The 20,752-nt window shown below is 49.4% G+C and overlaps 5 protein-coding genes, 1 long non-coding RNA gene and 5 other non-coding genes across 15 annotated transcripts; 2 read left to right on the top strand and 9 right to left on the bottom strand.

Moving 5' to 3' along the window:
* Positions 1 to 391: 391 nt before the first annotated feature.
* On the bottom strand, positions 392 to 1,939 carry LOC122612663. 2 transcript variants are annotated; one of them, XR_006325643.1, is made up of 5 exons: positions 1,698 to 1,939; positions 1,457 to 1,507; positions 1,222 to 1,272; positions 716 to 1,033; positions 392 to 523 (listed from the first exon to the last, which is right to left on the bottom strand). It is a non-coding gene; the product is annotated as an uncharacterized LOC122612663 (long non-coding RNA). The 2 variants fall into 2 exon arrangements; XR_006325644.1 differs by lacking the exon at positions 1,457 to 1,507.
* LOC122615392 lies at positions 1,100 to 1,186 on the bottom strand. Its single transcript, XR_006325841.1, has one exon. It is a non-coding gene; the product is annotated as a small nucleolar RNA Me28S-Gm1083 (small nucleolar RNA).
* LOC122615391 lies at positions 1,340 to 1,427 on the bottom strand. Its single transcript, XR_006325840.1, has one exon. It is a non-coding gene; the product is annotated as a small nucleolar RNA Me28S-Gm1083 (small nucleolar RNA).
* On the bottom strand, positions 1,575 to 1,658 carry LOC122615393. The gene has a single exon (XR_006325842.1). It is a non-coding gene; the product is annotated as a small nucleolar RNA Me28S-Gm1083 (small nucleolar RNA).
* Positions 1,824 to 1,911, bottom strand: LOC122615390. Its single transcript, XR_006325839.1, has one exon. It is a non-coding gene; the product is annotated as a small nucleolar RNA Me28S-Gm1083 (small nucleolar RNA).
* Positions 1,940 to 2,038: 99 nt separating the features above from the next.
* On the bottom strand, positions 2,039 to 4,471 carry LOC122612662 (H/ACA ribonucleoprotein complex subunit 4). Its single transcript, XM_043786411.1, has 6 exons — positions 4,346 to 4,471; positions 3,917 to 4,285; positions 3,588 to 3,839; positions 3,121 to 3,395; positions 2,491 to 2,895; positions 2,039 to 2,430 (listed from the first exon to the last, which is right to left on the bottom strand). Exons 1-6 carry the CDS (start codon positions 4,356 to 4,358, stop codon positions 2,218 to 2,220), a joined length of 1,527 nt encoding a protein of 508 aa, XP_043642346.1. The 5' UTR covers positions 4,359 to 4,471; the 3' UTR covers positions 2,039 to 2,217.
* Positions 2,951 to 3,090, bottom strand: LOC122615388. Its single transcript, XR_006325837.1, has one exon. It is a non-coding gene; the product is annotated as a small nucleolar RNA snoR639/H1 (small nucleolar RNA).
* A 414-nt stretch (positions 4,472 to 4,885) lies between the features above and the next one.
* Positions 4,886 to 5,573, top strand: LOC122614254 (28S ribosomal protein S17, mitochondrial). Its single transcript, XM_043788789.1, has 2 exons — positions 4,886 to 5,077; positions 5,144 to 5,573. Exons 1-2 carry the CDS (start codon positions 4,970 to 4,972, stop codon positions 5,501 to 5,503), a joined length of 468 nt encoding a protein of 155 aa, XP_043644724.1. The 5' UTR covers positions 4,886 to 4,969; the 3' UTR covers positions 5,504 to 5,573.
* A 140-nt stretch (positions 5,574 to 5,713) lies between these two features.
* LOC122613190 lies at positions 5,714 to 17,264 on the bottom strand. Of its 4 annotated transcripts, none has more exons than XM_043787243.1 (9): positions 16,615 to 17,264; positions 12,774 to 12,862; positions 9,266 to 10,667; positions 8,562 to 9,201; positions 8,236 to 8,504; positions 7,060 to 8,164; positions 6,476 to 7,002; positions 6,111 to 6,330; positions 5,714 to 6,050 (listed from the first exon to the last, which is right to left on the bottom strand). In XM_043787243.1, the coding sequence occupies exons 2-9, from the start codon at positions 12,796 to 12,798 to the stop codon at positions 5,970 to 5,972; spliced, it is 4,269 nt and encodes a 1,422-aa protein (XP_043643178.1). In that variant the 5' UTR covers positions 12,799 to 12,862; positions 16,615 to 17,264; the 3' UTR covers positions 5,714 to 5,969. The 4 variants fall into 4 exon arrangements, with proteins under 4 accessions (XP_043643178.1, XP_043643174.1, XP_043643177.1 ...); XM_043787239.1 differs by lacking the exon at positions 16,615 to 17,264 and adding an exon at positions 16,177 to 16,589; XM_043787242.1 differs by lacking the exon at positions 16,615 to 17,264 and adding an exon at positions 16,181 to 16,589.
* Positions 17,265 to 17,401: 137 nt separating this feature from the next.
* Positions 17,402 to 19,636, bottom strand: LOC122613192 (RNA polymerase II-associated protein 3). Its single transcript, XM_043787247.1, has 6 exons — positions 19,330 to 19,636; positions 18,999 to 19,276; positions 18,732 to 18,940; positions 18,015 to 18,601; positions 17,672 to 17,957; positions 17,402 to 17,608 (listed from the first exon to the last, which is right to left on the bottom strand). Exons 1-6 carry the CDS (start codon positions 19,483 to 19,485, stop codon positions 17,517 to 17,519), a joined length of 1,608 nt encoding a protein of 535 aa, XP_043643182.1. The 5' UTR covers positions 19,486 to 19,636; the 3' UTR covers positions 17,402 to 17,516.
* Positions 19,637 to 19,641: 5 nt separating this feature from the next.
* Positions 19,642 to 20,656, top strand: LOC122613196 (dnaJ-like protein 60). The gene is made up of 4 exons (XM_043787251.1): positions 19,642 to 19,825; positions 19,885 to 19,996; positions 20,050 to 20,378; positions 20,439 to 20,656. The coding sequence occupies exons 1-4, from the start codon at positions 19,782 to 19,784 to the stop codon at positions 20,605 to 20,607; spliced, it is 654 nt and encodes a 217-aa protein (XP_043643186.1). The 5' UTR covers positions 19,642 to 19,781; the 3' UTR covers positions 20,608 to 20,656.
* The last annotated feature ends 96 nt before the right edge of the window (positions 20,657 to 20,752 follow it).

Genomic DNA, 20,752 nt, shown 5'->3' with positions numbered 1-20,752 from the left:
AAATAGTGACAGACAAACACACTGCGATAACTCCAACATGGCGTCCGATAGGCAGCGCGGCAGGGGATGTCGGAATGGAACGCAGAGCTGCTTAGGTAGGAAAAAACTCAAGCTGATATTTTCGGGTCCGCGAAAAACGTGTTTATACATCTGAGCAGGCCGACCACAATCAAACATTGCCATACGACACGAAGATCGATATTGTAGCTTGATTTTTCACACACACAAATCGGTGGTTAAGTTCTTCATCCGACCGTCGTCACTCTTCTTCTTGCGCGCTTTTTCGCACCCCTGACCCACGATTGCCCGCCCAAAACAAGCAGGCCAAAGATTTCAGCTGTGTTTTAGGTTATGAGCACGCATGACCTAGTCCAATTAAAAAGAAGTCACGTGCTTTTGTTTCTTTTATTTGATTTTCGAAGGATTCTAACAATATGATGTTTTGGGCAGTGCTGTACCTGAAAAAGTGCATGCAAGGGAATTAAATTGTAGCAAGGTCGGTGGAAAGTCGCCAAAAGCACAACTGCAATTAGAAGAAATACTTCATTTAGAATAAAGTCTGGTTAAATCACACATTTAGTTTCTTGTGAAAACATTCAGTAGGACCTATTGGAGTAGGATTTGTTGCGGTTAATGTGAAAATCATGCCACATAATTCATTTTTTTCTTTTCATCATTTTCACTAGAAACTTTTCAAATGAGCTTTTTTATTTACCTTGTTGTCTCAACAACATGCCATGCGAACTGAAAAGGCAAACGAGAGTCAATTGTTAGGCAAGGTTGTTATTATATTGGGCAAGTGCATTAGTTTTGTGAGAATTGTCAGTAGGACCTATTGGAGTAGGATTTGTTGCGGTTAATGTGAAAATCATGCCACATATTTCAGTTTTTTTTTTACATCAGGTAAGATTTAAAGGTTTTGTAACAGAACGAAAGATTCTCGTAAAAAAAAAATAGTTCGTTTTAAGTATATTTACCTTTATAGATTCCTGTGGTATTCAATTTTTTTCAATAAATCTCTTGATGAACCCATCTGAAAATAGATAGTAACCCTTATTTAGAAATGCAATTGAAAAAATTGAGGCTTGTTTTTACATGTGAGGCATTTCAGTAAGACCAATCTCGCATTCAACAGGAGAAGTTTCAATTTCAGATAGGGGCGAAAGTTAATGCTCATCATTTAAAAAACTCTTTAGTAACATTTAGTAATTTAATATTTACCTCTTTTATTGAAAAAGCAGTCCCATATATATGGCATCACATGTAACCAGTCTGTAAAGAGAATAAAAATAATTGGGTTAAAGTACGTGCAAACAAATTTTCGTTGTTTTTAAGCGAATTTTTTTTTTCAGTAAGACCAATCTCGCATTCAACAGGAGAAGTTTCAATTTCAGATAGGGGCGAAAGTTAATGCTCATCATAAGAATTAGTAAATTTTAAATGAATGTGGTCTTACCTTAATTCCTATGTTTATTCGAAGCACGTTTATTGATTTTGTCCCGCTGATCTGTAAATAGATGTTGGATTTGAATTATATTGGATTCAGACGAAGATAGCCAACGTTTTTATAGTTTTTAGTTTTTCAGTAAGACCAATCTCGCATTCAACAAGAGAAGTTTCAATTTCAGATAGGGGCGAAAGTTAATGCTCATCAGAACTATTACAATGTAAAAAAAGGTAATCAAATTGAGATTTACCTTATGCTCACTGTCACTCCACTTTGTCCTTTGAGCAGAATTCCAAGCTACAAGAAATGGAAACAACAATTTAGTTAATAAGAGGTTAGCAGATAATCAAGCAACTCAAATGAGCTTTCCTATTTTGCGTTATTTTCAGTAAGACCAATCTCGCATTCAACATGAGAAGTTTCAATTTCAGATAGGGGCGAAAGTTAATGCTCATCAGATAACGAAAAGGAAAGCCACACTTGAAGGCACTCAAATATGTAATATGAAACTCACCTTTAGTCTGCAGAGCCCTGCCTTTCTAACTGAAAAACCTAAAGAAAAGCTGAGTCCTTAAAAAACTAGCAAAAGAGTTCCACAATAAAATATACAATTTATTGCATTGCGAATGTCACTTAAATGCATTTGTAATTTGTATGCACTTCTACACATAAAAACACTCCTTAAACCTAACAGCTAGCAATTGGTAGGTGGCTCTACAAAAAAGCGTAGAGTTCTCTTTAAAACCTAATCCTACAGAAACTATAGATTTCTATTCCTGAGCTTCGTCTTTCTCCCTATCCTTGTCCTTCTTCTTCTTCTTTTTCTTCTCCTTCTCTACTGGCTCTGCCTCCTCCTCAGCAGCTTCTGGGGCCTCCTCATCGCCCTTGTGCTTCTTCTTCTTCTTCTTTTTGTCCTTGGAAGGAGTCTCGTCGGATCCCGCGACCGCCGCAGTTTCCTCAACGCTGGAGGTGCTTAACTTGCGCTGTAGAAACACATTTAGTTAGTAACTAGCAGCGGAATGAAATCAATTTCAAAAACATACTTTGCTGGGTTCACTGGAGCCATTCGAGGGGGTAACTTCTTGAGCTGCTGCCTTCTTGGCATTGTAGTCGACATAACCAGTCAGCCACTCCTTCGGTGTGTTTTCATTGGGCCTTCCGAACTTGTCTAGCTTGCCGGCGGCAATGAGCGCCTTCTTGGCCGACGCCTTTGGGCCCAATCCCCACTTGCGTGGGTATGTGTCGCGCTCCATGATCACTCGCTTGATCTTGGCCACCACACCATGGTCACAGGAGGCCATGGTGGCTGTGGTCATGAGGGCGATGGCCAGGCAAATGGCCTCACCCTTGGTGGTGCAAATGACGATCTCCTGATCGATCTCGATGCCGTCCTCGTAGCGCAGGACACCTGGCAATGTAATCTTGGCACCATAGCAAACGGCGTTGACCTGGAGAAAGAAGTGGCTGTTAGTTGACATCATAAGGGGGTTTTGCCGGAGGAAATGTCGACCGAATATTCTTTGTCAAGCGCGCAGGATAACAGCGCTGCCCAACATACACACATCAGCAGCTTTGTTGTTCCCAATCATAGTCACAGGTGCCCGTGGGGTTTGCAAGCACCTGCCGGCTTAATATCATGGGGTAGTTCGTAAAAACCCAGTTCCCAAACTTACCGAGCTGTCCTTCATAATGATGCGCTTGTGGTTGACCAGCAGACCTTCGAGCGGCTTGATCACACGTCGCAGCATAGACTCGTCCTTGTGGTTTTCGTACAGCCACATGGCGTCCAAAACATCGTGCATGGTCACCATGCCATCGCGCTCAGACTGAATGCCCGAGCGGACACGACGGAGCTCCAACATCTGGCCACCGACACCCAGTACGAGACCCAAATGCACGCACATGGTACGGATATAGGAACCGGCCTCACAACTAACCCAAAAAACACCTGAGCACGTGAGTAGGCAGAATTGGAGGAGAGAAAAAGACGAGGTTTTAACAATTACGTTGTGCATTTGCGTAGTTAGGCAAATACTGGTGTTTCACTGGCTTGAGCGGGCTGAACCTCTGCAGGATAAACGAATCCAGCAGCGACGCACCAGCTCTGGACGAAAGTAGACAAACGAAATTTCTGACTTACCCATATTGCGGCTTTCATCGTAGTCCAACAGCTTGCTGTCATAGACAGTACGAACGCGCAACTGACGCTTTACGGCGGAGATGAGCGGAGGTCGCTGGAAGAGGGCACCGCGCAGCTTCTCCAGACCCTGACGCACCTTGGCCACCGACTCCACGGCTCCGTGCAGCTTGAAGATGGCCACGTACTCCTTACCGGCGCTCTGCTGGGACTTTACCAGTCGGGTGGCCCTGTCGATGCAGACAATCAGGCAACCTGCCAGAAAAAAAAAACACGCGGCACACAGTGAGGTTAGGTTTGTACGGGGGGAGGCGAACACGCGCTTTACTTACCCGTGACTTTGGGATCCAGAGTGCCGGAGTGGCCCGTCTTTTCCACCTTGAGGATCTTCTTGATCCAGGCCACCACCTCGTGAGAGCTGGGGTTGGAGGGCTTGTCCAGGTTGATGAAGCCCGTCTTCATGTACTCCTTGATGTCGCGGTTCAGGGGCGACGATCCGTGAGCCAGCGGAGTGTAGTGGTTGGAACGGATGTTCAGCTTGTCGAAGTTCTTCAGGAGCAGCGGCCATTGCGAGGTGTCCAGCTCGGCGATCTTGGAGGAGGGCTTGATCTGGAAGTTGCCCTGCTTCTGCAGCGTGCCAATGTCATCGCCGTCCAAGGGCTCCTCCTTGATCTTCTTCTTTTTCTTCTCCTTGCGTACTTCTGTGGGCGCATTATCCGTTTAATTGGGGCCTCTTTTAATTTATCACTTTTGAGACTTACCCACGTCGGCCATTTTATCTACGTTTTCTGCTAAATGCACTAATAGACGGAGAGAAACCTCCGCACGTGTTGCGCGCTGCGAGAAAATGAACGAAAAACACGTGGAGCGCGCGGTCTATCGATAAGTGCGACGATAGCTTTGCGCAGCACTGCATTGCATGCAGATATCGATATCGTGGGAACCTTGCGATATGTCTTCGTGAGTCAATCTGTTAAATACATTTTTAATTAACAATTTGTATTATTTGAAAATAAAATAAATTTGAATGCATATTAGTTTAGAGTAAGCGTTTTTAATTATTGGTTAGTTCGTTCTTACTAGCATTTCATTTAGAAATTAAGTTGTTCATAGCTCCTAATTTGTTAATAATAAAGTGCAAAAGTTTTGTCCAAGGATCCACTTGCTTATCATTATGAAAAGTCAACCTTCCCTACTTTCTAACGGGACTTGCATGCTGATTGCAATTGGCGGGAATTTTGAAATCTAAAACAGCTGCATAAGAAGAAGAACTTATATTTTCAACCCAAATATTGATATCGATACTATCGCGAGTGATCGACCAGCTGTCGCTTTCAACCGGTTGTTTATTTTTCTAAACTTTTAAATTAAAGTCTTGTAGCGTAATGTCGAGGCGAGGACTCCTTCTAATGGGCCAGTGCATGCCCTGCATCAAGCAGAATGCCTCCAAGATCCGCATTCGCCGCATGGAGCTGGACAAGAACCTGAATATGGTCAGCAAAACATACATAATTCTCGCCTCAGGAGATTTCATATACTTTCATCTACTTTACTCGCAGTACTTCAAAAAGGACGAGTTCTTCTTCGCCCACGATCCGCAGAAGGTGTGCAAGACCGGGGACGTGGTCCTGATACGGGAACTCCCCGAGCGCCTCACCCGCCTCATCACGCACAACGTGGAAAAAGTGGTCTATCCGCTGGGTGACATAACGGACCCACTCACTGGAAAGAAGGTGGTCGTGGGCAAGTACCGCGAGGACATCGAGATGGCCAACCAGCTGTTCGGCAAGTCCGAGAAGGCCTTCGACTACGAGAAGGCCCCGCCCCGTGGTCGCCTGGAGGGAACCAAGGACTTTACCCACGGGGAAACATACATCAAGTACCACGAGGATGGCAAGGACCAGCCGTTCGCCGTTTAGAGAATCGCCGGTCGGTTATATGTTAAGTTTCCCTTTTGTTTAATAGTAAAGTGCATTATTATCACGTACATATGTTTCTGTGTTCTCTATAAAATGGTTTATGAGCTTAATAATAGTATCTTGTATTGACTTTCGAAAATATAAGTTTTGGATTCCTAGGAATGTTTTACAGGACTAGTAGGAATCGTATTAAAAGACGGTCTTAAAAGATTTCTCTACATATTTTATTTAAATGGTCGATAATTGTTTTGCATTTATTGATGATTTGTTTTCTATACGTATAAATGTATTCATTTTCAACTTCCGCTCGCTGATCAACAGTTTTTGATTATTTAATTTTTGAATTTTCCTAATTCAAACGATTTTTCCGCGTTGGGTGCCAGGACACATCCGCAACATCGAAACATGCAGCACACCACATACTTTGGAGTTCAGATTCGGTCCGTGCCATAAATTAAGCTGTATACTAATCACATTCTCTTACGATCCTAAAGTTGTACTGGAGTATGGGGTTTGCCAGGTGAGCGTTGTCGTCGCACAGTTTTTGCTGCAAAAAAAAGATGGCTAGAGTCGCTGGATTTTGCGGGAATGAGCCCGGATAACCCACCTGCTCTAGGTCGTGGCTGGCGCGGAGCATGAACTCCCGTAGGAAGTAGCCACGGGCGGGAAGATCCAGGGCCAGGCTCAGTTTGTTCTTGCCCTGCTGCTTGAGGATCTTCACTCCGCTGGTGGACTCGGGCTCATCGTCCTCGTTCAGCTGGGCGTTGGCACTCGGCTTGGCCTGATCCTCATCGACGCAGATGGACCACTGCAGCGGCTTGTTGGAGCTGTTGGATATAGAAGGTGTTTTTAAGATATGATTGTGAAGGATTCATTAACACTCCTTGTACTTGTGATGGAGAGTAGTAACTGTATCTTTGAGATACTATCTTAGCAAATTCAGATACTTCTCTTAAAGAATCCTCAACTAACCTCAGATGGAGCTCCAGACTACTGGCCTGCAGATATCGCGAGACCGGAACCACATAGCTGACATTGAGGTAACTGCCCAGGGTGGGACAGAACTGCTCCACGTCAATGGTGTGGTTGTACTGGGCCGCCAGGACGCAACTGGACACACTCCAGCAGTCCAGCTGGAAGGGCGGCAGCACGGACTCGTCGGGCTTGGGCGCCTGATCCTGCCCAGAGGCGGACTGCACCAGGCGGTAGACGGGATCGTCCTTGGCTCGGTCTGCTGCCACCGTTTCCGTCTGCTGGGGAAACTTCTTGGTCAGGGCGTCGGTGCTGTGTGAGCTCTTGCCCAGGAATCCCGGCTGGGCCTCCAGAACGGCGGAGGTCTCATTGCCTATCAAGGCAGCGGGTTGGGTTTCTACGATGTCCGGATCGTGTTCCTGCTCCTCCGCCGACTGCAGATCGTCCTCCACGTGCTGCTCCTTCACATTAGCATCCACGTTGTCTGGCTGAGGCTGAGTTGGCGGCAGTTCCTCAAAGCAGACGGACTGGAGAGGAGAGCATGTTATAGCCACTTGATGTGCATCATTCCAGCTAAGGCTTACCTGACAATTGTCGCTAACCGACTCATCCCCATTGCACTCCGCCGGCTGCCCGAAGATGGCCGTCTTGATGGCCTTCTGCCTGATCCATTCCAGACTCCGCTGACTGGCAGACCGCCGGCCCAGATTGGATTCCCGCAAGCCCGCCTCCTGGTATTCGAATCCGAACACCTGGGTGATGGGGTTGTCCACTGACTCGTTGGTGTTGCTCAGGTTCTGCAGGTCCAGGGCATCGGGATTGTCGCTGCTGTTTCTCACGGGAAGAGCCGGTGGCGGCACGTCCAGAGCTTGGGCTAGTGGACTCTGGGCGGACTCGGTGCTCACCTTGTTGGTGGTCAGTGCCAGATTGGCCGTTGGGGGCGATACCGTCTTGTAGACGTGGGTGTAGACGGTTCCAGGATTGAATTTGCGAATGGGATGTGCGGCGGCGGAAGGAGAATTGGAATCATAGGCATCGGAGGCGGGACTGGCGATGGTGCCCACTACCACGATGTGCTCGTGCAGCTTCAGCTGGGACTGCTTCTGCTGGGCATCGATGTCGATGGAGTTATTCTCAAAGTCCTGAGGCAGCGGAATGGCCTGGGGCGGCTTCTCCGTGGAGGCCACTGTGTCGTTCAGGGCAGCTGGAGGAGCCTTCGCTGGAGCAGCAGGAACCACATGTACCGGCTGAGGTAGGTGCAGCTTCTGACCCGCCGCCTGACGCAGCACCTCCTGGGTGGGCGGCCACTTGCCCTTTTTGCTGCTGATGGTCTTGTTGCTGAATCGCGGTGCCGTCGTCGTGATGACCCCGTGCTTGAGACTCTGCTGCTGCTGCTGGCCAGAGGACACCTGTGGCTTGGTCAGCACCGCAGCCAGATCCTCCGCCTCCTCCTCGGCTGGGCGGGATCCGGGCGGACGCGAGGTGCTGGTGGCGTACATCTGTCGAATGGGCCAGGGTCCGTGCGTCTTGTTCTTGAAGAGCGTGTGCAGGTTGTGGAAGTAGTGGCGCTCCTCGTCGCTCAGGTGCGTTGGACCCGCCTCCTGGCGGAACATGCCCGCGCCAAAGAAGCCGTCCGCCTGCTGCTGCTTGTTGTGCTCCACGAAGTACAGAGTGGACACCGCCGCGAGGCTGCAGGATGTGGAAAAGGTGGTTATTTTCTATGCTTCCCCGGCAGGATGTTGCTCCGAGTTGCAACTTACCAGGCTGCCATTACGATGATCAGCAGGAAGATGACGATCTGCAGGGAGCGGCTGGAGCAGACCTCGTAGCCGTCGCGCCGACTGCCGTAGGACGTGATGGCTGCTCGCTCCGGCAGGATGCAGCGCGGCTCCAGCAGATCCTTGGCACGCAGTTGCTGGCTGTTTTGGCCGATGTTGGCACGCTCCAGGTGCTCGATGCGCGTCTCCAGCGAGCAGGTCACCTTGCACAGCTCCTTCACGGCTCCGATGTTCTCCATCAGGATGCGGTCCTTGAGAAGGGTTCGAAGGTTAGTAGGGAATTAAAGGCATTGGGGATGGTGTCCCACCTTGTTGACCAGCAGGAATTTCTCAATCACGTTTCCGTTGGGCAGCACCACGCTGCCAGCCTCTTGCACCGCGTCCGGAATGACCTCGCGCACCTCCTGCGCAATCACGCCGGTGTCCTCGATCTCCCGGGTGTCGCTCTCCCGCCGGAGACCCGAGTGCACGGCGAACTCCGGCATGTAGCGGTAGCGCACTATCCGGATCTTCTGCAGGTTGCGCAGCTGCACGGAGGTGTCCAGCTCGCCGATCTCCTGCTTGGCGCGACTGTCGCTCGGCTGGACAATGTGGCCGGACACCTTGAGGTTTCCGTGGACCACCAGGCTCTCGTCCGGCCGATCCGTGTTGATGCCCACGCGGCCCGTGTGGAAGACGGACTCCGGGGTCAGGCCTCGCTGCCAGCACAGATCCACGTCGGACTCGAACTGACCCGGATTGGAGGCACGCACGATGATCTTCTCGCTGCCGTGACTCACCACCGGGAAGTTACCGGAGATCGTGTGCACATGCAGACCCACCACCAGCTGGAAGAAGCGCTGCTCCGGATTGGGACGACCCTTCTTGCGCATGTTGTTGTTCGTCGTCTCCGAGAAGTGCAGGCGCCCCACGGTGATCTTGCTGACGATGTGCTTCTGGAGATCGATGCTGTGGAAGGAGTTGTTATATGATAAATACAGATATATATAGCTACTATATTATATGTACTCACGGAACGGGATGGAAGGCCTTCTTGGAGCGATCCGACTGGCTCTGCTCCACGCGGATCGTCTGGTTGGGCGCCTCGAACTTGACGCCGTAGAAATGCAAGTGGAAGGATTTGATTTTCTCGAAGCCGGACGGTGTCTTCACGAATTTGGCATCGCCCTGGAGGCGCGCATGGCAAGTAACCTGGAAGTGGTTCTTCTTCTGGCACACGTACGCGTCGTCCGAGACGCTGAAGTTGAAGCCCTTGTCCGCGTCCACGCGGTAGTAGATCACAGACAGCTCCTGGAGGCTCTGGTCGAACAGCTTGTGCCAGTTCTCCGGCTGGAAGCCATTGAACCGGATGCACTGGCCCCCCGCCGGATCGCCCGCCTCGCTGCCGGATCCCGAACCCGAACCGGAACCTGTGGGCACGCCGCCCGGCTGTCCGTCCAGGCTGTTGTCCGCCTGGGAGTTCACGGCGGACAGGGCTGGCGAGACGGAGGCGGAGCAGTGGGAGGGCGCCGGCGTGGGCGTGGCCAGCGAGTGGTGGGAGGAGCGCAGGGGACTCATCTGCAGGCCCGCATCCACCTTGGGAGCACTGGCAAACTCCGGGCAATCCAGCTGCGTGGACATCTTGCGCTTGCGCGACAAGGAGTGCACGGGCGTCGAGGGAGCGGACACGCGGTTCAGGGACAACTGGCTGGTGCCGATCACCTGGACGCGATCCCCCAGCCCCAGGGCGGAGGTCAGGGTGCAGGTGGACAGGTTCTGGTAGCTGCCGGACGCGTACATCCCCGCCCCGGCTCCGTTGTCGTAGTAGAGCATCTGGTCCTGGAGGATCCCGTCCTGGTGCTGCTGGTGTGGGTTGAACATCTGCTCGTTCAGCTGCTGTTGCTGCTGCTGTTGCTGCTGCTGCATCTGCTGCTGCTGCTGTTGCTGGTGGCCGAGCAAGTTGCTCGGGTTTATGATGAGCTCGGACTCGTGCTTGATCCGCACATCGGCCTGCGGAGCCGCAAAGTGGTGTTGCTGCTGCGGCGGAGAGGCGTACTGGCCCAGATCCGTCTGCAGCATGCTGGCCTGGTGCTGCATGGGCGCCAGGCCCGGGTAGATCAGCTCCCGCTGGAGCGGCATGGCCATTCCGTGGGCCTCGCCCAGCGGACTGTAGGCGGGCTGCGAGTCCGGCGGACTCTCCGGCAGCTGCGGATGCACGTGGCTCTGGGTCTGCGCCGCCACGGGCGTGCTGCCCACGCGGCCGGTGTTGCTCAGGTGGGCATCTAAGCCGTTCATGGGCGGCGTGTGCGGCGACTCCATGTGGGAGTGTAATCCTCCGGAGGCAGACAGGTGGCCATTGTGCCCTAGCTGGATGCCATCGGCGAAGGCCCCCTGCACCAGCAGATCCAGATCCGTGTCATCCAGATCTTGGGGAGCTGCAACCGTGCAAAACGTGCTGATTAGTTCAGGAGATTGCTTCAGAAAGCAGTATACATTTCTCAAAGTGTATCACAGTGTTACTTGGGAATTACTTGGAAAACTAAAGAAATCTGAATAGTTCTGAATGTAGAGCTCAGATGTAGTAGGTATAGTGGTTTACTTTTACAAGACTACGTGGAACCTACTACTATTGGAGTAGGGAGCCATTGGGCTCTCACGTAGCCAGTTTCGTTCCGGAGAAATATACAAATTCTATATGCAGTGCTGCGGGGGCAAGGAGTAAATGGGTAAATATTGACATCCAATATTTTATTATCTTTCGAAGTAGAGCAAAGTCCGCGAATCGCGAGCTACTCAGACTGCAAATCAGAATGGCAGAAAAACATTTCAATTATGGGGAAATTAAGTGTGGCACGTTTCTGAGGGGGCGTCTACCAGCCACTCCACCAGTCCACCAGTCCACCAGTCCGCAGATAATTATAGTTAAATCAAAAAAATATTCATTTTCGGTGCGGATTCGGGGCACTGGAAAACGGGGAGCAGCCGCTGATAAGCCCTCAAATTCCCGCTCTGTGTTTGATCGATACTTGGCCAAGCGGATTGTTGACGTGCCGAAAGTGAGTTGTATTGTGTAATTTATGCAGGTGCTGCGGTTGGGGGACTCGCTTTATTATGCTATGCTTATGCGTTACCGCTCAGGTTCTTGGGATAGTCCATAGCTAATGATGGCTAATAGATGCGTCTGCAGGACTCCAAATCGCGGCTTGCCTCCACTGGGCGGCTTGGCGCGCACTGATGGCCAAGTTAGCTGGCTCTAACTGCCAGCATCCATGCAGACCTCATGGGATTCCCAATTCGGCTTCGACTTCTGCTGCTTGGGCTTCTGTTGCTGATGTTGCTGCTGCTGCTGAGTTGCTGCTGCTGCGATCCGCTGCATCCGATGGAACAATTATCTAACGCACGTATGAGCGAGCATACGGTTGATGCACTCTTCACAACTGGCTGAGCAGCGAAAATGCCCGAAACGGGCCGTAAAACTAATAATCAAACGATGGAGTCCACTGCCAGCGGATCGGCATGGTAACAACAGCCGATGAAAACGAAACCTAATTGCTCGCAATGAAAATGGGAGCCCTCGGATCGGCGAAACTCCAGCAGCAGATCATCGCATTCAGGGCTCTGGATCGCAGTTACTGTTTGCGCAATTGTTCTGCGCTAAATAGTTTCGCAAATGCTCCTGTTTCTGGCAAAAACTGCTTCCACAATCTACCAAAATGGTGGGCTGTGGGCTATCTCTTGTATTTGCTTAGTCACTGGGCACTGTGGGCACTCGCGACACGTCGCACATGGACAGGAAACATCTGGGCACTGACTGCGGCCTGCGGATTCAGAGCCGGAGTGCAAATATTTGGGCTTCCGTACCCCGGAGTCGGGTTATTGATCAAACAACCTGCTCCTTTCGTGTGCCGCCCAAGTGGCATGCAGTCGGAATTGTATGGGAATATATTAAACGGTTCCAGCTATCATATATCCTGATTGCCTCAGTCCGCCTGCTCCTATGTAGGTGGGTGTACGAGAGCAGAACCCTTGGCTTTGGATCCATAACTTGCTCATTTCGGATACTCTTTGTTTGGAATGAACAAGCTTTAAAATAAATCAATTTATACTTGAATTATACTTTGAACAGATGCTTATAGCTTTTGCTGGAAATTAGGTATTTCGCCTTTGGTAATATATTCATAATCCTGCATCCCCTTCTCGCTTATTCCTTAAGAGCCAAAGTTCTCGACTTTCATTGAAAGCAGTTTTAAGTGTTCGACTTCATAGCTCAAAACATGGGTGTCTTGAAACTCAAAGGCGGGTATAAATGTGGATACCCAGAGTGGGTTGCCCTTTCTGGCCAAGAGTAGCTGCGGGCCCAGAGGCACCCCTGCCCCGACTTATCTATTTCTAGTATCCACTTTGGCTGTCAATGACGAGGAGAGCCGGGCCAGCCTTCGGCGGGGCCACTGCAAGGACCCCATTTGGATTCGGGCACAAACACTTAAACACTTGTGGTAATTGAATGGATTTGGCAGTCGATTTTGGCGCTTTCTACTTACAGAGTTCGAAGAAATCAAGGTCCATATTCGAGTCACTTCAGAGCATCCTGTCCGGTGGCTACAGCATGACTGGTGGTCGTCTGGTGGGTCTGTAAAGAGTAGGGAGATGTGACCATGAATTGCCGGCGGTGATGGTTGGGTTTCAAGTGCCAACTGGGCACATCAAGGAAATGTTGAAATGTTAAAGATTTGAGTACAAAACGATTAACGTTATCTGGCATTCTCGAAGTAGAGCAAAGTCAGCTTAAATCTAGCATTTCAGTGCTCAGAAAAAAAACCCTTTTCCTTTCTTCATCTCGTTAAAAATGTGGATTAAATGATTTAGAAATTTAAATATCATTTCCGGTGATAAGCTGAGGAATTTCGCCGAAAAGTTTCCCTTGCTAATGCTTTTTTATTGCCACAGGAAGTGACAAGTTTTAAACAAAAATTTGTTCAAGGAAACAACAGAACGAAATTCTAAGAAAGGTGGGGGAAGTACAGATACCGAAGGGGATCCCATATTCATAACTGAAATAAAATAAAATGAAATTTACTTAAGATGGCTGCTCCAGCTCTAGAACGTGGCTATATGATTTCAAGTCGCAAATTGGCACAAGATCACCATGAACACCCAAAGAAATCCTCCCCCAAGTCGGAAAGTACACAGAAACACAAGGTCCGCGTGCAAATGCGACTGCTGCGATGCAGAATATATGCACATGTTTACACTGCAAGTTGATATCTGGGATGTCTGGCATCAGAACAACGCAAAAAGAGAAACCAGTGCCAGATAAGTACTGCGATTTCGATGCAACTCGTCTGCGAGGGGGCTTATCCGCCACCGAGCGCCACGACTTCATCATCATTTCATGCTCATCCGATGTGGAGCGTCTGCCAATTTGCAGGGAGCACGTGACTGCCGATTTGCAGTGGATGCGAATGCACCGAGTGACACAGAGCCCAGTTGTTTGCGGAGTAAAGTGGCTGGAATGCCCGGCCACATTGCAGAGCAGATAAGCCAAAATGTATGCTACAAAAGGTGTTTCGGCACACGCGGCGTATGCGCAATATCGAGGGATCTGCGTTAGTTGGCCGAAATCGAGGAGTTCGGGTGACTTCAGGGGACATGTGGTGACATGTGGTTACTTGTGGGTTTCGTAATGGTCTGGGGCCAGCCTTGGATCGATTTTAGCTCTTCGCTCGTGCGATCCGATGACCGAAAGTGGTTTCTGAACCGGGCGGGACTTTGCCTTCGCTTTGTCATGGCTGGCTGTCGCAATGATTTTGATTGAATTAACGCCTTGGCTTTCATGTATGTTTGTGCGGATAGACTTGTCCCGCGGCTGTTTGCCCGTCGGATAAAGAACGCTTCCTCCTATAACAATAAACTGAATGGCTCAAGTGATTTGATTTAGTCGGCGGCAGGGCAAACTAAAAATAAACCCCACCGAAACCGAAACCCAAACTCAAACTCAAACCAGACTCGCGATCGTGACTCGAGTTTCACTTGAAGATGCCAGCAGAAATGAAAACAAAATAAATCCAAAGAAACCTGTAGCTGCTGTCCGACTATTGATTGGTGCTTCGCCGCCTCTGTGACGGAGTCGGAAGTTGGTGCTTTTGGTTTCTTGGGCTTTTGGACTGTATACTGTATCGTGGCCTAAACTCATCCTTGAGGCTGCTGAGGCTCTGAATCGGCCATCTCATCATGCCGGCGCATTTAGCGTTTTATTAGCATTTCAATAAACAAATAAAGCAAATCTGCGAGCGACCTATAGTGCTCTCAAATGGCGTGCGGCGACTCAAAAACACGATTGCACGTAAGCGGCGGTAAAATTGAGCCATAAATATGAATAAATTGTATTTGGTACGTTGTTGGTATGTTGTTTTTGTGCTAATTGCCGCTGGATTGGCATGGGATTCACTCGGCCAACAAGTCAATTATGGCCAGCACACCGCCGCTCTACTATGGCCGAAATCTGGAACCCATGACTTCAATTTGACCAGCCAGCCGCCCAGCCCAAAATCTCGTCCAGATGAGTTTATCAAGATGTCCGTCGGCAATAAAGGGAATTAGCACCGACTGCCTAACCAAGTGCTCAAATATGGGAGCAGTGATCTGGTCGAGAGCATACTTCCATCTATGTATCTATGTGTTTCAATCCCTGAACGGAACTGCGTCACTTGGCATGAGTCACTCAAGGAGTGATAAGGCACTGGTCCAACCCAAATGTGAACTGGATGTGGAGTGCGCTTAGGATTTCATTGGGAATGCAAATGTGGCGGATGCGAGAGAGGCGAAAAGAAAGTCGGTGCCCGATCGGGATGGCATGGAATATTCCATTTGTTATTTCTGTTATTTCTTATTTGTTATTGATCGCATATTTAGCATCTTTTCGGCTTTTCGGCGGCTTCGATTCCAGTTAGCCGGATCTCGGCCCCTCCCCCGCCCATTAGCACCAAAATAAACTATGCTAAACAGCTTTCAGAGTCAGAGTCAGAGCCAGAGCCCCTTCTTCGCCATCTAGATTGTTATTTATAAGTATCTCGACTTGACTTTTTTCTTCTGAATTTTACATACTGCTCTCTGATTTTCTGTTTTTTCCGTTTTATTTCTGTATTTTTTTGTTTTTTTTCTGATTTTTTTTCTGTTTTCAGTAACTGTGGCTGGTGCTCGAAAAGCAAACCAACCGGTTGACTTTATGTCTTGGCCCGATGGCTCGCTGCTAGCGTCTTTTTGGGCTATGGGACACGTTTTAGCTGTTTGCCTTTATTTCGCCGATCTTCTCGTGTGTTTTGCTGCTTTTGGCTGTTTTGGCTGCTTTTGAGTGCTTGGCACTGGCTGAGCCAAAGATATAGTCGCAGATCGGAGATCGCAGATCGGAGTAATCTCCGGCTACCGAGAGCATAACGATCGAACTAATGGAATGAAGACGTGCACTTGGCGACGGCAAACAAAAGCGATAAATAATGCAGAATGAAACCCGTTTCTGCCGCATTCTTATTGTTTCATTATTTTTATTTGACTCCACCGAACATTGAACACCGAATACCGTGGGGGGAACTACGGCTGATTGCCATTTGATTTCCAGTGGGAGGCTGGGCCCATTGTCTCGCCGTACGGATACACAGATGTGTGTGGATAGGTGCACCGATTTTGGCCAGATTCGGGGTTACGTATACGCCACAGTGGCTGCCCAAACACTTGTCACAGCAGTGAAATCGCCACTTCACTCTACACTCATCACTCTTCGTTCGCACATGTTTCACTCAGAACTCAATCACCAGCTTGGCTAGTGGATTATTGGCTTAGTGGATGAGATGCATTGGCCAAAAGATTTGATCACTGCGATTGGTGTGGATTAGCGGGGATTAGCTAAAGTCGCCTTCCAATTAGTCGCACACACATTGGCACACTCACTTACACTTACACTCGCACGAATCGCCGTTACTGTGATTGTTTACGAATCTGTGCTGTGGCTTCACTGTGTCGCTGTCGGTTATAGTCGATGTTTTACGCTCCGTATACTCGATGCACTGCCTCTAAAGTCGCGCCAACTAGCCGCCTCTTTCGATTCCCCCGATTAACCGCGATCTCGGATCCGCGGAGCGACTGCACCAAGTCGGTTCGGCAGCAAATCTCGAATGAGCGATAGCCCCCAGCTCGCTCGATTCCCGTTCCACCTCGCTCGCTTGGACTCGTGGAATCGGTCTCTTCGGAGCGCGGCTCAATCGGGGGTTGCCACTGCGCCTGGCGATCGCGGCTTGGAGATCGCAGCTTGCAGCTTCGGAGCTTCGTGCTCCGTGGAACGGCAGCTGGGCGGGATTTATCGAAAATATAAACAAAGATTTAACTTACATCAAAATGATGTTGCTTGTTAAAGCGGTTCAGCATAGGTATCTGGATTGGAGATGATTGATTGAGAGAGCAGCAAATCAGAAAGCCAAGCTAATCAAAAGCCAGAACAGGGTACACATCAGTCCATCACTCGAATGGCTCCAGCCCGACTGGCAGCTATCCGGGCGCCAAATGGAGCGACAACCCTGGATGAAGCGCTCTCGCGGATTCTCTCGCGGCGAGAAATTGATAAATCGCAGCCCGCGTTGGTTAAGAAAAATGTAAATTAAATTATAACTAGCGGCGGCACAATGGGCTTAAGTAAAACCCGGCCCCTGTGCTTAGTGCAGCAGCTCTCACGCAATTAGTGGGCCGCCCGGGTGCCTCGGACCGCGGCTCTCGCCGAGATTTACCCCTCCTGCTTGGTTGAGGGCCCCTTCTGGTGCTCCTGCGACTGGTGTCGCTGTAATGATATGTGCGCGGATCGGATAAACCGACTGATCAGCGCTTCCAACTTAACGTCGCTTAATGGAGTTGTTGTTCTTGCTGGCAGGCCCATTTTAGGTGGCTTCGCAGATTGAATTAATGCGCTGATTTATGTAAATTACACTAATTCGTATTACTCAATTGGTTATTCAATATTCATGGTCTGGTCGGGCAAGAACGGCTTGTTTGCTCAAATGGTCTTCTGCATATGGGATTTTCGGCTATACTAGGCTAAAACATGAGTCACACTGAGAAATTCCCAGCGAGTGTAACTAGCGTAACTTAGCGTATCTAACAAGCGTTGAAATAAACACATTTCGCATTCTGCGTAACGTATTGGGATCCTATCTACACATCCTCGTTGTATTTTAGTGTTGGTTTTTGAGCTAACAATTTGAAGCAACATAAGTACATTTAAACTTGAAACATTCCATGGCTTAGGCTACTCCGTATTCCTTGAAGAGGTTGTCGAGCACAGCTGGATTCTTGTTCGGCCAGTTCTTGATGGCGTTGCAGATAGACGAAACCACTATGAAAAGGGGAAATTCATGAAATTAAAACCAAATTATGCGAATTACGTTTTGCCACCTACTTTTCTTCTCCTCTGCGGACATGAGCATGGCCAGAATGGTGAACTCGTCATTTTTGCTGACCTCCAGCAGCACAGCCGCCGTGGTTGGCTCCTTATTTGGTACATAGTAGTCGTGAATGGTGCGCAGCAGGTCCGCGAACGTGTCCGAATCGAAGCCTGCTCCCAGGATCTTACACAGATTCGGCACTTCAATGGACTTTAAGTATTGGTATTTCTGCGGACCACTCAGCTCCTTCCAGGTGACATGGAACTGTGCGGTGCCCGTGGGTGCAGGCGGTAAGGAGCGCTAAATCATAAAGATATGTTTTAATAAGAGCATGGTTTTGTTTTTAAGCGAACCTACCTCTATTGTACTGGGTGGCATTGCGTTGTTGCTCGATGTTTGTTCGATTTTTTCAGTTTGCATGGCAGTGACATTTGGCGCCTTGACTTCTGGGCTACGTTGTTGTGTGGTCTTTGGTGGAGAAACTGCAGTCTGAACCTTGGAGACCTCGACAGCCGCCTTTTTGGGTGAACTTGGCTTAGTCTCGCTGTCGGATTCAGGCACAATCTTGGTATTCTTCTGTGTCTCTTTGGGGGCTACCATGACTGGAGCTACTTTGACCGCAGACTGCTTCGAAATCTTGGTTTCGTTGGAGGTCGCAGCAATGGCCTCAGCTTTGGGTGGACTTGGTTTGTCTGGCGTCGGCTGTGGACTTGGTCTTTTCACCTCCTCGATTGCGCCGCAATTACTATTAAATATCTTGTCTATGTCCTCATCCGAAATGCGTAGTTTGTTGTTATCATCGCTAGTACCACGAGGAGATACCACGTCTACAACGGGTACACGGCGCATTGCCTTCTTGGAGCGCTTATAAACCGGCTTGTCGATTGGCAAGATGTCAATCATGCCAGGACGATCGGGGGTAAAGTTTGGCCCACTTTTGGTGGCTGTAAGAAAGCCAATGAAAACGAGGATATAGGATAATTCAAAACTAGCTTACTAAATAATTAAAATTAATGAAATTGTCTAACTAGGTAATATCTAATAGTAAATGATCGATTGTTGGATTATAGTTACCAATCTTGCGCAGACGTTCGTTGATCCTGGCCAGGCTTTTCTTGGCCTCGATGTTCTTGGGCTCGATGGCCAGCACAGTGGTGCAATCCTTCAGGGCTTCCATGTTGTTGCCCAGGGACTCGTTGGCCTGCATTCGCCGGTAGTAAGCCTTCACGCACAGCTTGTCTAGCGCAATGGCGGCCTCGCAGTCCTCCACGCAGAGCTCAAAGCTGCAAGGATACAGAAGATGTAGTAAAGAAGTTTCCAGAACATTCTAAGCAATCCTACCGCTCCTGTTTTAGGTAGCACAGGGCCCTGTTTATGTGGTATATGGGATCGTGGGGATAGACGGCAATGGCAGTGGAGTATGCAATGATGGCCTTTTCGTACTCCGCCTGCTTGACATAGGTGTTACCACGATCCTTGATGTCGTTGGCCTTCTTGTGCTGCTGGGCCACAGGATCCACTGGCAAGTCCTGTTTCTCCGTGGGTGAGCTGGCCGCCGAGGATGAGGGGCTGTCCTTCCGCGACTTCTCCGACTTGACATGGCTGCGCACTGGCAGATCCTGCATTCAAAGTTTTAGGTTTACTTGGTAATTTCTGGGAATTTAAAGCTCACCTTATTGGCGGCAGAATGCGGCGCCTTTTGGAGTTCTTTCTCCTTGTTTTTGATGTCTTGCTCCCAGGAGTACAAGTCCTTCACGGAGCTCTCGTACTCGCGCGCGTTCTGGCGCACCTGGCGCTGCAGTTCGAAGGCCTTTTCCTGTGCACTCATGCTGGTTGCCCTGTCAAGTGGCTAAAGAAATATTAAATGAATTTTTGTTATTTCTGTTGCTAGCGCTCCAACGGTCTGGCAGCACTGCCCGCTGTCGATAGTTCAGTTGAGTTGCTGTTTCATCGGACAGCGCTGCCAGCTCTTTTTCGTCGCTGGCCGCCTGCTGGGGTTGCCAGAGTATTTGGGGTCAAAAGCCCTCGAATCAGCTGTTTTTGTTTTGATTGATTTTATTTTGAAAACTACTTAAAAATTATGCTTTACCCGACAGAGCACAAATAATACTAATATCGCACACAATGCTGAGGCTGTGCCTCCCCACTCGAGCTGGATATGTGCGTAAGTAAGGACTTCACGTCTAGGAAAGTTGTTATGTTATGTAAATATTTGCCTATTGCGCAGTTTTTCCCACGACAAACCAAGAAAACCGGAAACGCACTATGAAGTTTTGAATATTCGCAATGATTGCAGCAGCCGAGAAGTCCGTAATGCCTTTGTCCAGCTCTCCAAATTGGTAGGTACCTCCACGATTCCAAGGGAGCGTCCTAAGCCCTGCATTTCCCGCAGTACCATCCAGATGTTAAGAGCAATGCAGCGAGTCCGGAGAGAACAGCCCGGTTTGTGCAGATCTCCGAGGCGTACAAGACACTCATAAAGCCGCAGCGGAGAAGAGACTACGATGACAGCCTGCTGTGGCAGCCACCGCGCTCGGATCGCAGTCCCGTGGGCGAGACGGTCAATCCCGGCCAGGCGTGGGACGTGAGACCCAACTATGATCCCAATCCAGGACCGTACTATGGCATCCGAGGTCTCAAGAGGGTCTCCAACTGGCAAGTGGCTGTGGTTCTGATGGCTCTTGGCATCTTCGGGGCACTTTTTGGCTTCACCTCCGTCAGGTGAATGATTATGAACCAAGCCACTTACGTATTCCACTGAAAATCCACCATTCCCTACAGGTCGTCCTTTCAGCTGAGTCGGCAGATACAGGACGAAATCTCAGCAGAGGCTAATTCCCACCACGCCGCCGTTGTGGCCGATGCCCAGAAGTACGGCAATGAGGAGCAAGTGCGTCGCATGGTGGACCGCATGTCGCGGAGTCCTTTCAACCAGTCTGCCGCTAAGTAATCCCATTTCCCCCCAGTAACTTTGGTCAAATTAAACGTGAAAGCAGATAGCTATTTTTGAATATTTTGTTTTGGTTCAAGGCAAAGCAAACGCGACAGTGTTTTGCCAAAATGAAACAGTTTCGTCGGCCTTCATAGGCGATTTG

Source organism: Drosophila teissieri, chromosome 2R (genome assembly GCF_016746235.2).
Source record: "Drosophila teissieri strain GT53w chromosome 2R, Prin_Dtei_1.1, whole genome shotgun sequence".
Taxonomy (NCBI): domain Eukaryota; kingdom Metazoa; phylum Arthropoda; class Insecta; order Diptera; family Drosophilidae; genus Drosophila; species Drosophila teissieri.
Note: the sequence above shows the minus strand (reverse complement) of the source record. Positions and strands in the feature narration are given on the sequence as shown.